Source organism: Penicillium argentinense (assembly GCF_028826775.1).
Source record: "Penicillium argentinense strain IBT 30761 chromosome Unknown utg000003l_segment0_segment0, whole genome shotgun sequence".
In the NCBI taxonomy this organism is placed as follows: domain Eukaryota; kingdom Fungi; phylum Ascomycota; class Eurotiomycetes; order Eurotiales; family Aspergillaceae; genus Penicillium; species Penicillium argentinense.
In genome coordinates, this window is record NW_026622662.1 from 2,029,310 (window position 1) to 2,045,466 (window position 16,157).

The 16,157-nt window shown below is 50.7% G+C and overlaps 4 protein-coding genes across 4 annotated transcripts; 2 read left to right on the top strand and 2 right to left on the bottom strand.

The window, feature by feature from the left end:
* Window positions 1-14: 14 nt before the first annotated feature.
* Window positions 15-2,270, bottom strand: N7532_002870 (Clr5 domain-containing protein; the record flags this gene model as incomplete). The annotated part of the gene is made up of 4 exons (XM_056615364.1): window positions 15-950; window positions 1,005-1,520; window positions 1,867-1,917; window positions 2,007-2,270. 4 exons carry the CDS (start codon window positions 2,268-2,270, stop codon window positions 15-17), a joined length of 1,767 nt encoding a protein of 588 aa, XP_056478336.1.
* A 543-nt stretch (window positions 2,271-2,813) lies between these two features.
* On the top strand, window positions 2,814-3,743 carry N7532_002871 (uncharacterized protein; the record flags this gene model as incomplete). The annotated part of the gene is made up of 1 exon (XM_056615365.1): window positions 2,814-3,743. The coding sequence occupies one exon, from the start codon at window positions 2,814-2,816 to the stop codon at window positions 3,741-3,743; it is 930 nt and encodes a 309-aa protein (XP_056478337.1).
* A 1,769-nt stretch (window positions 3,744-5,512) lies between these two features.
* On the top strand, window positions 5,513-11,257 carry N7532_002872 (uncharacterized protein; the record flags this gene model as incomplete). Its single annotated transcript, XM_056615366.1, has 2 exons — window positions 5,513-10,277; window positions 10,668-11,257. 2 exons carry the CDS (start codon window positions 5,513-5,515, stop codon window positions 11,255-11,257), a joined length of 5,355 nt encoding a protein of 1,784 aa, XP_056478338.1.
* A 2,617-nt stretch (window positions 11,258-13,874) lies between these two features.
* N7532_002873 (glutathione S-transferase family protein) lies at window positions 13,875-14,525 on the bottom strand (the record flags this gene model as incomplete). Its single annotated transcript, XM_056615367.1, has 1 exon — window positions 13,875-14,525. One exon carries the CDS (start codon window positions 14,523-14,525, stop codon window positions 13,875-13,877), a length of 651 nt encoding a protein of 216 aa, XP_056478339.1.
* Between the last annotated feature and the right edge of the window lie 1,632 nt (window positions 14,526-16,157).

Sequence of the window (16,157 nt, forward strand, 5' to 3'; positions counted from 1 at the left end):
CGCAGCCCGCACCCTTAATCCTGCGCCCAGTTAGGGGGCATAGTTGGCTTCTCGCATAGTGAGAGGACGGGAAAGAGGCCCCCTTCGGTATGATCGACAGCGAGCTCCCGTAACCGAAGGTAGGTATTGACATATGGGTGGGTGCCATGGTCTCTCGCTGGTGGTTTTTCAGGGTCAAAGCCCATGCCCAGTAGCTGAGTACGGCACCAGTGTATAGTCTCTGTAGGTAGATATACGTCAGTATCCCAACTCCCCACGTCAGTCTTGATAGCATCAAGCTTTGTAGGGTCAATATGATGCCTATAATCCTTAATATCCTCCTCGTCACGCCCTGGGTAATAGTAGTTCAACCATGGCTTGCCTGGAACGCTATAGGGGCGACCCTTCTGCTTCCTGATCCGATGGGAGTTCCATGTGAGCACGAACTCCGCACATGTATCCTTAATTGAAGGCATGTAAACAGCAAGAAGTGCAACTTTGTCGATCTTAGACGCCTCGTAGTAGCCTCGCTCTTGAAGCCAACTAAAAAGCTCACGCCATACGAAGTTCGTAGAGCTTGTAAGCTGTCCCCACCAGGACTCGATGCGCTGGTTTTGGGTGCTGCGACCGTACCAAAAGCAGTCGGTAAACTGTAGTTCTGGGTGGCCATCAACAGCCTCAGCGCCAGCTTTTCTTAATGCATAGTGGGCGTCTGCGATCAGCATGGTCTCTGTACCATAGTCAGAGCGGATCGCGCGCGGTTGGAAACCAGTGGTCGATATTGTATTCAGATACTGGTGGAGGACACTGAATCCGGTCCGCGTGCTGATGCCCACGTAAAACCAGGTAACATAGCGCGAATACCCATCAACCGCAGCATATATCTCGATCCCGAAGAGCTCTAACTTCATATAGCCATCAATATGCCATACAAAATTCGGCCCAGGGCATCGGTATGCACCGCGAGACCGCTGTAGACCGGTCGAGCGACGTAGGAGGGCGTCAGGCCGTAGAGAGCACTATACATCGAAGATTCGGTCTCGGGCGAAGACATGACCATGACGGCGTAGATGGGCCCAGAGGTGACCTTTTCCATATCCTTCAACAAGGCCAATGGCCTGTTGGTCCACTAATATCTCGAGTATCTCGTCCTCCTGCTGCTCCTGATCATCCTGGTCGTCAATGCGAAGACGTATACCAAGTAGGCTACGAATTCGCCTGAGTGTGTCGGTAGAGATAGGTGTTTCATCGAGCGAAAGTACCTGAAGGATCTCTTTCGAAGAGAGATTACCCTCACAGATAAGGGTCTCAACACGCATTTGTAAGGCTCTGTTATTGGTGATACCATTTGGTGCTCGCTGTTGGATGCCCCAGGCCCGCGTGCGACGTTTGAATGTCCTCGGTGACATTTTGAGACCGTAGTATTCGTGTAAAATGTCTAAAATATTGCTTATAGGTATCTTCTGTGCCAGAAGCATGGTAATTTGGTCTTTGTATGGCTCCACGTCGAGCCGTGGGCGACCAAATGGCATATCAGGTCTCTATAGGTGGTCAGCGTAGTCAAAAAAAAGAGTATTCAGGTCATTTGGGGCATACAAAATGGAGCAAAATTGGTCAAAAATTAGTAAAGAAACCAGAATTCAGTCCCCTGGAGATTTATTTTGATGTATTTTGAAATCCAGGTTTGGATCCAAGCCGAATAGACTTAGTATGACTAAAAACCCCCTACCATATGACCCACAAACCAGCGGTATCTCTCTTCCGAAACCTGGTTGGTGGATGCTGGCTTGAGCGGTCAGGCCGGCGGGGTCTAGGGCGGTGAGCCGAATGATTGGTCCTCGACTTTTGACCCCTACCTCACTGTCGGCTGCCGTAGGCTCCCCTCACCATAAGGAACTCTGCAAACAGACCCACATCAATGAGCCTTTCGAGAAGGAACTAAGTGAGATCAGGAGATCATCAACAACGCAGCACATGGAGGCTTCTCGGAAAGAGCGCACACGCATCCGCTCGAGATTTCATCTGACTTCTCGACCTTCAAGCAGAAAATCAACACAATGAGGGATAAGCTGCAAGGTTTTAGCCAGGAAGTTTCCAAGGTCGCTAGCGAGGTTGATACCGACGGGACACTCGGGGGCCAGGCCAATATCGAGGGCATCCAGGGCATCTGGCAGGAGCTCGCAGTCAATGTGAACACCATGGCTACTAGTCTGACCACGCAGGTCCGCGAGATTACAAGGGTGACTACCGCAATCGCTATGGGCGATCTGACATACAAGGTACAAGCTCATTGATACGGAGTTCGGCGGGCTAGTATTCCGCCCTACCAACCGATGAACTTTCTAATATCAGATTTCACTTCTACATGAACCAGTCACTGGCTATTATTCGATGTTCTGAAGAATTATGTCAGGAATCAGCATACCCGTACTGGCTAGTATCGAGGATGACGAATTGATGGATGAAATGGTTGATTGAGTGTGTGCATCTCTAGGGTCTTTTAAAACGATCCAGGGTCTATAGAACGCATGTTACAACACATTTCTTCCGACATGGCCCGATTTACCATTCAATCACTAGCTAACTATGGCAATGAGGGTGGGTGCTGAATAATCCAGTCCTGTGGAGAACGCGGTAGTTAACTAGTTTATTTCACCTCTCTCACAGCTGACAGATTATTCCAGTGATTGTGGTCCGCTTAAATCCGGTATCCCCGTTACACTTATTATAAATGGTTCGTTGTTGCTTTGCCGCTTTCACCGATTATCCGACCATTTCATATTCTTTCGCGAAAACAACGGGAATTGGCATTCATTCCCAAGCCACCTGTCAAGATGCAGCCGTTTCAATTCACTCTCTCCAACAATGGCACGGTAGCTGGTGTGCACTCCGTACTGCAGTCATCCGCTTCACGGGACGATCACCGTCCTCTGGTCGTTGGTCTTCACGGCGGCTGCTACGATCATCAATATTTCGATGCCACGCCCAAATACTCTGCCGCATTGGTAAGCGAGGCTTTGGGGGTGCCATTTGTGTCCATCGACCGCCCTTCCTACGGAGGTTCAAGTTCCGTCCTGCCCATTCCAGAGGGCAGCGACTTTTATCAAGAGACGGGTCGGTGGTTACATAGCTACATCCTTCCAAAACTTTGGTCTGAGTTCGGTGTCCCTAATCGGTGCAACTGTGTCGTTCTTTTGTCCCACAGTTTGGGGGTGATGGGTGGCATCGTGGCCGGGGCTCTGCATGCACAGGATGACGCACCATTGTATCCCCTCGCAGGCCTCATTGTAAATGGGATGGGAAACACTCAGTCACCGTTCATGGCCGGCGCATCTCCTTCTTTTGTGCCCGTTGATGACGACCACGCTCTTTTCCCTCCAGACAAGAAGGACACAATCATGTTCAAACCGGGAACCGTGGACCCAGATATTCTGGCGCATTGTGAACGTCTGAATGCAGTGGCCCCGCTCGCAGAACTGACCCAGTTTCCAGCTATGTGGCTCCCTGTCTGGAAAGAGAAATGGGCACCGCAGGTGACAACCTCCGTGATGTTTTGTCTTGTGGAGGACGATCCCTTCTTTGTGGTGAACGAGGAGGAAATGGAAGTTTGTGTACGAGCATTTAGGAACAGTCCTCGGGTGGACGGAAGTTTGGTTCGGACTGCGCCTCACTGTATGGAGCTTAGCTACTGGTCGCAAGGGTGGTATGCTCGATGTTTTGGTTTTGCGATGGAATGTTCTGCCGGTTTCGGTAGCTCAAACTAAATCAGAAACGAACCAGGATCTTGCAAGTGGCCCATATGAGAACGGTATCTTTGAATAATTTCTGTCCTCTATTGTCCGATTTGTTGTTGCTGTGTCTTACACCCCGTCGCCAGGTCTGGCCGGCGTCATGTGGGGTCCTGTATTGATAGACCTATAAGTCCTATATAAGCCAAGGGAAACGGGCCTAGAGAGTACCCATATTGAATGGAATGGGATATTGCCGTCAATCTCCTTAGCCAGTGGTCATGCATGTCCTCTTAGGGTAGATCGTTAAATAGTTAATAGTATATCGCTTCTTAGGATTAACTATGAGAAGGTGAGAAACTAAGTCCTAGGTTAAGTTTAAGATATAGTCCCACTAAGGCGATAGGAACATGAACTAGCTATGCGCTACTTTCTCAGTGAGTACTTAGATACTCCCGTTATAAAACAGAGAGAATCCGCATAGTAAAGTTTAGAGGACATATCCTATTGTCTATATATCTACACCCTTTAAATAGTGCTCACCCTTAACGATCTTAGGCGTAGTGTAACTGACAGTTCTAGAAGGGGTCACTAGTCGAGTGTCCTAAATAATTTTCAATAGACTAAAGTCAGCGATCTTAATTTCTCAAATACTACCTGAGTGTGAGGGCTTCGTACTTAGTCAGCATAGTTTACGTCAGACTCGGCCGTAAGGCCCGGGCCCTGACGCTTCAGAATGGACCATCTTCCCCCTCTCTGGCTGATTTCTACGTTCCACGTAGCATTTCTGGTAGCATGTCCTGATTCGTCCTTGGTGCATCCGGACATCAGACATAGCTCGCCGAGCTCCACTACGTACGACCTGGACCATCTTGGGCGACCAGAGGTCAAGATCGACCTAACGTGAAGTTATCATCCAAAATCGCGACATCCGACACAACCACGCCGAAATTTTTTTTCTGAAAAAGTTGACTTCGTGCGTTGTTTACGGCCATCCACTCTCTCAGCGTGCACGGCAGCTTAACGTCGATCCCTGGCTCGATCTACGTCTAGCGCCACCATCTCCTCTGGCGCGCGAGATCCGGTCGCGGGTCTCGCCACGTGACAGGAACCCCCACCCATCCCGTTGACGCCTATCTGACACTCGTCTGACACCGACGCCTGTCCACTAGTCTTATTCGGGCATGTCACAGAAGAAGCGTCGAGCTACTTCGTCACGCCAATCACTCTCATTGCCGTCTGGTTTATCCAACACCAGATTCCGACAGGTCGTCAGCGCCGCGTACCAGCTACATCTTTTCCGAAGTCATCCTAATCCACATCTCGACCTTTTCACGCCCGAACTAGGAGCTGACATCGCGTATATCCTTGCGACGGAAGATAGACCTCGACTTCCACTCCACTACGAGTATCCACCAAGCTGGGCTATCGATCGCGCTGCCCTAACTCGCTTTATCACCGAGTTTCAGCGCCTACTAAGTCACGTCGAACGCAGACAGATAAATCTGCTGGAGCGAACGCCGAGTCCGCGTTTAGTACCAGTTCCCGTCTCACCTCGACCAAAGACCCCACAACCACAGCCACAGTCTTCTTCTCCCCCAGAATACGCACAAGAAGTCTTATCTACGGACTTAAGCGGTCTTTCCATCGTCGAGACTCAATCTCGCCCAAGATCATTCAGCGACTCGAGCCCTCGACAGGAAAATCCGTTTAAACTACATCCATTCGCGAACACAGGCTCGATTTTCGGTCCCGGACAACGCCGTCACCTACCTTTACCTAGACTTCAATCCTCTGTACCCCCCATGGCATCTGCATCTGGTCCCCGCCCCCAGGACGCTCCGATGTCCCGAGAGGACATCGCACGCGCGATCCAACAAGGCATTGACCAAGCGGTCCAATCCGTCCTCGACCGAATGGGCCAGTTCCAAGGACCGCCAGGTCCCCCTGGGCCACCGGGTCCTCCAGGTCCTCAGGGCGAGACAACGGCGTCTTCAGTATCCGCGACCAATTCCTCGTGGAAGTCGGAGGACGTCGGCTACTTCGACCCTGATCCGAAGTCCAATGTTCATGTCAAGACTGATCGCGGTGTGACAATCTACTCAAATGTGTACGCCTTCCTAAATCAACTTCGAGCACTCATCCCGCTTAAGACCGAGGAAGTCGTTCGCGCTCATGTCGCACTTTGCCTCCGGGGCGCGGCACAACGCTGGTACACAACTGAGCTTTCTGACCTCGAGCGCTCTGACTTAAACACAGACCCGCTCGAGACAGGATGGTTTCGTTCTCTCGAACGTCGCTTTAAGATGCGCGCAGCCACAGCACAACAGAAACTTCTGTCAGCAGCCTACACCTGGGACGATGTCCGAGCTGACCGCTCAGCCGTCGAATGGGCCCACGGTATGTTACGAGACACACAAGCGGCAGACCTAGTCGGCGGGATGCCGATCTCGACGATCGCTCAACTTCGTGCAATTTGGCTCCGTCTCGACCCATCTTTACAAAAAGATGTGCCAGAGCCAACCCATGCAACTACAACTTCCAGTTTCATGGACCTACTTGACGCACGGTATCAGCAGTGGTCCGACATCGCCACACGACGTATGAGGCCCCAATCCCAGACATCGCCGATTCTACGTCGATTTCCTGCTAACCCAGCCTACGGTCAGCCCTATGGGCGTACGTTGAATCAGCCTCCGACCCAGAATAGTACACGGCCAATGTTCCGACTCCCAAATGCGGCAAATGCTTATCCACGTCCTCTGATGCCGGACAATCAGTGGCGTCCCCAACCACGGCCCTGGCCGCAAGGGCAGTACCAGCAACAAGGCTGGATACGACAGAACCAATGGCAACAGCAGAGACCTCAGTGGTATCAGAACCAGGGTCAAGTACAAGCATCCTCTTCGCAATCCTCTACAACGTCGTCGTCGTCGACGGCGCCACGTTCAACCTCATCTCACACGAACCAGCAAGGACAGAAATTGCTAACTTCTAAGCCATGGAACGGCCCTACGGCGAATACAGCTTATGGAAATCGTGGACGAATGCCCTGGAATGGACAACGAGCGACAGCTTACCACGCAGATCAGGAGGCGGTCTCCGATCAGCAACCGCCTGCGAGCCCGATGTCCTCTGTAACCACGATGCCCCCCGCATCCACTATGCCCCAAGCCACATCGCAAGTCCAAGATGCGTTCATAGCTGATCCCCTGCCGACGGTTGACGGGTATGAGTCTGCTCATACAGAGCACATTGTCGATGATCAAGGCACACACTACGACGCCCCAGCATACTATGAGGATTACGAGACAGAAGCAGACCTAGGTCCGGACCCGGAGTGTTATGTGGCCAACCCTGCCGTCGATATAGTCTGTCTACATTGCGGCATGCGATTCACATCAAACAACAAGCTGCACAAGCACTTACTTGGGTGTAAGCCGGGAGCGGCGGCAGTCGACGAGGCAGCCCTAGCCTTTTTCGCAACAGAAGATGATCAACTGATACCAGAACTCCCAGTCATCGAGAGCAGCAGGACCGTAAAGGAGGTCACACCTGGAGACATTTATCGATCATGGAGGTATGCGTCCGCAGTGGTCGGCGTCAACACACAGACCAACCTTCTGGTCGCCTGTCTCGACTCGGGTTGTTCCATGACTTTAATCGACCAGGACCTGGCCAGCTCACTAGGTCTGCCTGTTAAGAAAGCAAAGAGACCTATCCGTGTCAAAGGCATTGGATCTATGCACTCGTCTACTGAATACGTCGACTTACCAATTCATTTCCGAGGAGAATCAGCTGTAGCACGAATCACGGCAGAAGCACACCTGGTCGAAGATCTGCACGCCCAGTTACTACTAGGGGTCGACGTGATGGCGACAGAAGGCTTTAGAATCGACTTCGATAAGCGTGAAGTTCGCATCGCCTCCTGCAACGGTTTGACCTTCCCAATCGCTGTACACGCCAAGCCAAAACATCATACGGATCGACCCGTGTATGCGTCACGTCGAGTGCTTATTCCCCCAAAGTCTTATGTCACAGTTGCCGCCCACGTCCGCGGAGAATTGCCCGACGGTCAAGACTACCTCTTCGAAAGCGAGCATGCCACAGCCGCGTTCCAGTCTTCCTTAGTCGACGCAACATTCGACTGGGTGCAGGCAGTTAACGACACAGACAAGCCGATCATACTCGAACGAAAGTCCAGGATTGGTACCTTGTTCGAAACGGATTTTCCATCAGCCTGTTTCGTTTACTCTGAGGCCAACAGCGAGTCAGATACAGAGCTCGCTTTCGATCAGACGATGGCGCCAAGTCATCGCCCCAAGCAACGAGTGAGTACCACGCTAGGCACCGACCAGGTCCTACAGAAAGGACTATCCATCCCTGATATGGAAACCATCCTTCCTAATGGTGTCACGGTTTACGGCAACCCTGAGGTTGCCGCTCGTCTCTCCGAAGTCGTTGTGGGCTACGATATCTGGGGAGAACGAGTAGGTTATGTCAACATACCTGAGGATCAATGGATGACTATACCCTTGATCGACGGATGGGAGACACAGTTGCCAAAGACTAAGATCTATCCTGTTGGGCCACAAGGACGTCAGGTCATTGACGAAACATTCGACAAGCTTGGTAATGAGGGTAAGCTACGACGCGCGATTAACCATTGCCCATTCGCATGGCCAGTGTTCGTGGTCTATCGAAAGAAGTTCGACAAGGCCACAGATCAGGACGTCTCGACTCCCCGCGTGGTGGTTGATATCCGAGGCCTTAATCGTCTCACAGTGCCCGACGCCTATCCAATCCCGGTCATCTCTGATGTGCAAAATCTGACGCAAGGAAAAAAATTCATCACAGTTATAGACGCGACCAAATTCTTCTACCAGTGGCGCGTTGTTCCCGAGCATCAACAGAGGCTAGCAGTTGCCACACACAGAGGTCAGGAATTTTTTCAGGTCGCAGTAATGGGTTACAAGAACAGTGTTCCCTACGTCCAGAGACAGATGGATTACATCCTACGCCTACTTCCTCGCGTCAAGGCTTATATTGACGACATAGTTATCGCCTCCGACACGCTTGAGCAGCACATCCAGGATCTCCACGATGTCTTTAAGCTCTTCCAGGACTACAACATTCAGCTTGCCCCAGCTAAGTCTTTCGTCGGCTTTCCATCCGTGGAGCTTCTAGGACAGAAGGTCGACGCTCTTGGTATCTCAACTCCTACTGAAAAGATCAGGGCCATCGCCTCCCTAGAGTTTCCCAAGACCCTACAACAGCTCGAGACGTACCTTGGGATGACCGGCGCTCTCCGCCAGTATGTTCCGTCATATGCAGCCAAAGCAGAACCACTACAGAGACGTAAGGTAGAACTGCTCAAAGGCAGCCCTGTCGCGGGAGCAGCACGAAAGCAGTGGTCCCTACGCACTCGTTTTCCGGAACCCACAACGGAAGAGGCACAGGCTTTTGACGCGATTCAAGGGTCTTTCAAGAACCCACAGTGGCTCGCCCATTGGGACAAAAATCGACAGCTTTACGTTGACATCGACGCATCCAAAGAAAGCGGGCACGGCGTCATGGTTTTCCACGTCAAGCCCAGTTATAAGCACGTGAATCTGGCCAAGCCACCAGCGTCTACAGCAGTCGAGCCTGTGCTATTCCTAAGTCGTACATTGACCCCAGCGGAACGCAACTACTACATCACAGAGCTGGAGTTCTCCTGTATGGTCTGGGCAGCTCGCAAACTCAAAGCTTGGTTAGAAGCAGCTCCAATCAATATGCCTCCCGTGTTCTACACTGATCATATCGCGTCGATCTACCTCGCGACGTCCCTGTCGACTGCGTCTCCCGATCGTTTAAACCTACGTCTGGTGCGTGGATCTCAGTATCTACAGCAGTTCCGCATCAAGGTTTACCATCGCGCGGGTGTGACGAATCGTGTCGCTGATGCTCTATCGCGTCTGCCTAGTGCTTCACCTACAGCGCCTAGAGATGATGATGACCTGGACGCACTCCAAGCCTCAGCTTCAGCTTTCCTCACATCTACGATCGAGATGAGTGACGACTTCCGCACACGTCTTGTCGAGGGCTATAAGACGGACACACGTTGGTCAATGGTCATGTCAGAATTAGAGCGCGTCCAGAAGCTGAACGACCCTATGGAGCAACAACTGCCGTATGTCGTACGAAATGGAATCCTCTACTCAGTCCAGCAAGATGGCGACGAATGGATTTGCATCCCACACACTATGGCTAACGAAATTTTCGCTATGGTCCACGACGATCAAGGACACCAAGGTATTCAACGCTGCTGGGAAAAAATGAAGGGCTTGGTCATTTACCATGGATGGAGCAAGCTCAAGAAATATATCCTGACTTGTGATGAATGTCTCCGGAATGGCGTCCGTAGACATCGACCATACGGTTCGCTGCAACCAATCGAAACTCCGCCTATCCCTTTTCACACAGTCACAATTGATTTCATCGTGGCTTTGCCCCGAACCCCAGAAGGATACGATACAGCAGTCCTGTGTACTTGCAAGTACACAAAGCGGATCCTCGCTGAGCCAGGACGTGTCACCTGGAATGGCCAGGACTGGGCCGCCGTTATCCTACGTCGATTCTAGGAAGGGGACTGGGGTATTCCGACCGTCTGGATCTCCGACCGCGACCGATTATTCGTCCACGGTTTCTGGCAAAAATTTTTCGAGCTACTGGGAACGAAACTCATGTATTCGACAGCATTCCATCCTCAGACAGACGGACAGTCAGAACGTACAAATATGACCGCCCAAATCTGGCTCCGACACTGGTGTGCGTCCCACCCCGATAAGTCCTGGATTCATGCCCTGCCACAAATGCAAGCTTCGTTGAACAGTTCTATCAACGCATCCACAGGACACACCCCACACAAGCTTATGTATGGCGTGGAACTGCGACATCCTTGGGATCTATTTAGGCGAGCCCTGACTATTTCTCGACGACAAGAATTCGAAGCGCGAAAGGACGCAGAAGAATGTATGAGGTTTGCGAAGGTGCAAATGAAAAAGTACTTTGACGACCGCCATAGACCGGTGTACTTCACAGTGGGTTCCAAGGTTTACCTTCGGCTACAGACTTCACCAAAGGAGGGTGGCTACACCATTCCCGCGAACAAGGGCGTGTCTAAGAAGTTCCAACAACGTTACGCAGGCCCATTCAAGGTCCTCGAGCGAGTGGGGCGTCTGGCGTACCGGCTTGACTTACCAGGACATTGGAAGATACACCCAGTAATCTCAGTCGCACACCTCGAGCAAGCACCCAACGACGTCCGTGCTGAAGGCGCACCGGAGCCTACGACAGATGAGAGGTTCCCGGATGATGAGGACCGTTTTGACGTCGACGCAATCTTAGACGAAAGCACCAGATATCTCGGACGACACCGCACACCAGTGAAATACTATCTGGTACGCTGGTCGAACGCAGGCCCAGACCACGACGAATGGGTCCACGAAAGAAACCTACAGGGCGCAGAAGAGAAGTTGGCGGAATTCCGTCGCTCTCGTTTGTCTTAAACGTCTACGTCGCTCATATGTTATCCTGCATCCAATATAACAGGCACTACATCGACCACCCAATATCTGATATCAACCCTTCTCATTTCCCCCACCCAATCCCTATAAACACTTCTTACCTGCCTTTTAAACTCTTCTCTTTCTCACCTCACTACTTCGTCGCTTTTTCCGAATAGCTTCCCCAACCTTGGGCCACAACATCAACGGAAGAGCGACCTGATCGAACAGAGGACGAAAGAAAAAAAAAAAAAAATATTCGCGGAGAAGACGGATCACGGCTGACAGGGACACGATTCTACACAAATTTATTTTTTTATCATCCCACCGAGGACGGTGGTGGTTTTTTGACGGCGGCAGTTGTGAGGGCTTCGTACTTAGTCAGCATAGTTTACGTCAGACTCGGCCGTAAGGCCCGGGCCCTGACGCTTCAGAATGGACCATCTTCCCCCTCTCTGGCTGATTTCTACGTTCCACGTAGCACTGAGCTAAAGTTTAATGTGAACTCACCTTTATCTTCCTCATACTTATCGCTAGGCGGTTAAGGTTTCAGGTACTAGACATCCTTTTTAGGTTTAATATCAATATAAGAACTCTCAGTTACGTTTAACCGCAGACTTAGAACTAGTATACTCTAGTGAACGACACCTAACGTCTCGTGCAGATATTCAATAGCTTTGGCAATCTATATAATCACATACTTGCTAAGTCCCTCACTAAAATATGTCAATCGCACAATCTGATAGAACAGTTCCCCTCTAGGGCACAGTTCGAGGATAATATAGCAGAATTGGCGGCTCTCGATAAAGTCGATCAACTTAGCGATTTTATAATAGTCGATGTTGCGTATTATCTGGACCTCGTTAAGGATATCAGCGCGCTTAGAGCAAACTGATGGTTAATAAATGATCTTCAAGAAAGAAAACGAGGCTATAAGAAAGCAGCACGGGTTATAACTACTAAGGTTGGGTGTAGCCTAAGGAAGTTCGAGCAGATCCCGAAACCCTTGTGACCTCCTTCTCGCCAAAATACACAATGGTCTACGATAAGCAAATCCAATGGTTTATTTGCCGACTCGAATATGCACCCGAAGCCACGGGGAAGGGAAGAATGAGGAAGTAAGACGAGTGGGTAACGCTACCTGATTACCGTCCATTTGGAATGATCTCAACACTTTGACTGCCACCTCACCAAACTCCATGGCTGAATCTCGCGGGCGATATACGGCATCTTGGACCGGTTCACTATTTCTACCGCCACCAAGCTTTCGATTCCCATGGATCGTTCATCTCGAATCTGATCTGATGTTTCCTGCGTTGCTGCTCGAGCGTACTTTGGGGCATCAGTGTCGGCCACTTCCGTGGCGAAAGAGAGTTCACTCATGAGCTTCGTCGAATCCTCGGCATGGATTGTGGAAAAATCGGGCGCGTTTCTTTTCTCTGCCGAATAGAATTCTTGGTGGTCTGTATCTTGGTCATGGTAGATAGGTTGGAGGAACGGCGCACGGGGGAAAATGGGAAAAGGCCGTCAAATAGCGACGACCTCGTCAAAGGCACAAAATCCCTCAGACTCGCATACAAGGGCCAACTCCAGTTGCTCCGTAAGTTCACGGACGCGGTCTGGGCCGGCTGTCGCTAAACAAAACGGTCAACAGCTGGATATCTCTTCAACATTGGGAGCGGAGCAATCAGTTGCCGAGAAGCTTTTTGCACGGGTGATAGAGATTTTCAAGACGACGCTTGGAGAGAGCAACCCTGATACCCTTACTACCATGGACCAAGGACAATTTAGCATCGATTTTTGGCACCAGGGCCGGTGGGAGGAAGCCGAAAAGCCCTTGACGTGCGTGATATCTACTCGCAGCTGACAGGTGCGAATTGAACATTCCGAACTGGTGGAGGATCTTATAGAGGTAGGCCACTTGGCTGATATAGAGGATTCTGTTCTGTCGGTCTCGTCGGATGGACATGCCGAGATAGTAACTGCACGGGCCTAGGTCTGTTATTGGAAAACGGTTTCTTAGGCTTCGCTTGATCTTCTTTATCTCTGCAATGCTTGGTCCAATGATCTAAGTTCGTCGACGTACACAGCAATGTACATGTTGGTAAGAGTCTAATACCAAACACGGGGCACCTGTTTCAAGGTTAGAGTGCCTTTTGAAGCTTGTAGACGCTCGATGTGCCATCCGTTGTGTGATGGGGCTGTTCGACATAAATCTCGTAGTCTATATCTTCGTATTACTCGGAGTCGAAAACAGATTCCCCGTACACACGCGGGGAATAATTTTTTTTTTTTCTGCCAAACCGTATCATACCACGTCGTATTCTATATATTCCAAGTCGTAGATCACTGGTTCCTAAAGATAGCTCCATTCTCTTCCTACAACGACTATCTGACATGTAATACCGTTTCCTACATGAATCTCGCGTACAGGTTCGACCCCTCCACACAGTCGACATGCTTTTTGACTTGTCACGCCAACGCATCCTTCTACCCAAGAACTTCCAAAGAAGATCTGCGCAGTATGGCACCGAGACTATCAGCTTTGAAAGCTACTCTTCATTCGTGATATAATAGAGTCACTGACAACATCTCAGATGGCTGATGCAGTTTCTCGTTTTTAGTGCGAGACACGCAATTCCTCGTACTCAATCATCACATGTTCTCGATATGCGTTGCGATTGGTGAGTGCATCATAATATCGACGCAAATTAGGACGCTCTTTCCGGGTGATCGGGATGTCGAAATAACGGAACAAAATATGCCCAAATTGAATGTCCGCCAGCGTAAAAGTATCACCGGCGATGAATAATTGAGTCGATAACTGCGTTTCCGCTATGTCAAGGAAGCGATCGAGATGTGCAATAGCACTATCGATAGCCCCTTGGTCCTGCTTTGACGGCGCTGTTCTGACGACGCGCCAGAAAATTGGCGACGTAAAAGCCATTGCTATGTTCAGTTTTGACCATTCTGCCCATTTGTCAACTGAAGCGCGTCTCTGATAGTCCTTAGGCCAGAATTCGTCCTTCCCGTAGCGATCGGCAAGGTATCGTAGTATTGCACCTGTCTCCCAAAGCGGTCCACTATCGCCATCCTGAAGAACAGGGACCGTGCCGTTGGGATTCATAGACAAAAATTCGGGCGTTTCGTTGCCACCATAACGATGTCCTATATCGTGGCGGTTATAAGGAAGACCAAGCTCGCCAATGCACCACATCAGTGCTTGAACATTGGACGAAGTCCGACGACCCCACACCTCGAGCATTGCCATTTGCGTACTTAGAGTCAGAATAGGCTGTATATGACCAGTTAGCTGGGAAAATAGAGAACGGGGACCATCAAAGTAGGCGCTCCAATTTGCGAGGGCTATACCAGGTTTTCTACCTTAGTCGAACCCTTCCAAAGTCATTTCTACAAGGTTCTGTGGGGATTTACAGTATTTTACGCTGACTTGCCAGGCGCTAAAAAGAGCACGTTACAAGACAGGATGCGGCTCTAAGGGGGAATCTGTTTTCGACTTTTACTGTATGGAGCGCCCCCCAGTGAGCTCACATTGGGCGACAGTCCTCGCCAGGCTGTTGGGACAATGGATTCATACCTTCTCGTGGTGTCCGGTGTTAATCCCCACTGGGTAGACGAAAGTTAATCCGCCGTGGTTGTGCGGTCTGGCCCGGTGCGCGTGGTGCGGGGCACGGCACGACCGCACAACCACATCAAAATCAGGGGATTTGGGAGATGGAAACTATAAGGCTTCTTCTTACCCGACTCGCACTCGGACCCAGATGCTGGTCTTGCATTACCAGTGGAAGTTGTGTTGCCCTAGGACGCAGACAGTACACTCCTGAGCTTGCATACAGTCTGGGATCGCATCGTGCGAGATGCGGCGAGGCAATAGTGAGCTAATGACGCAGGCAGTCAAGCTAATATCAAACAGATCTCGTTCAAGACCCAGGGGCCTCGTTAAGACTCGAACCTCTTAAGGCTCGAAGAAGTCGTTGACTAGAGATCTCGATAAGGCTTAGCACGGGCAAGCTCTAGTGCGGCTGTTCTGCGAGACATGGGCCGAGATACGGATATCGCTCTCGGGAGACATGGATAATCTGTAAGATATTGGTGGTTGGATGATGGCAACCGATAGAGCTCGTTAATGCTGTCCCACAGGTAAGTCATCGATCATGTTCAGTCAGTGGGGACCAAGCTTCGTTAGTGGAGAGCGACCGACATACACTGCCGGCTGGTGCGTATATGAGGGCTCTCTGCAAGACCTCCCTAGGTAACGCGAAACGAGAGCGCGAGCTCTCACGGGGCGTGGTGTACAATAGCAGCCACTGTGACGCGGTTGGGCCCTGTTAAGAGACTGTCTGTATAGCCCGAGATAACGGATGCGCGTGTCGGTGTACAAAGAGACGGGAGTCAACTACCTCACTCGGACTGGGGGCCTGAGACTGACCTCGGTCGGTTGAAGCGGTGTCGTCCTAGTTTGTCTGCCCGTGATGTATGCTTATAGAGCAAACTGAGAGACACCCAGATTGAGAGGCGTGGTGAAATGAAATGCCAACGGGTTTGTCAGCGGTGCCTTGACCTCCAACCCTTCTCTGTCAGTCGTAGCGGCTATATTGCTGGGGCGCGGATCTTGGTCTCGGCCATAATTGTTTTCGAAATGACAAGCGAGTTTTGCATTGCTCAGCGCGCATTATATCGTCGCTTTCTGGTCAATTCCAGAAAACTCATCCTGTGAATCGGCAAATATTCCACAGGTCGCATCGCTCAGTCCGTATCATTTGCCACCAGTGAGGTCTAGTAAAGGCATGTCTTTCCGGTATTGGGTCAGATCAGCCACATATAGAAAGACTAACCTCTCTTATATAAGACTAGTCATCATACTGCCTCGTCTTTCAAGGTG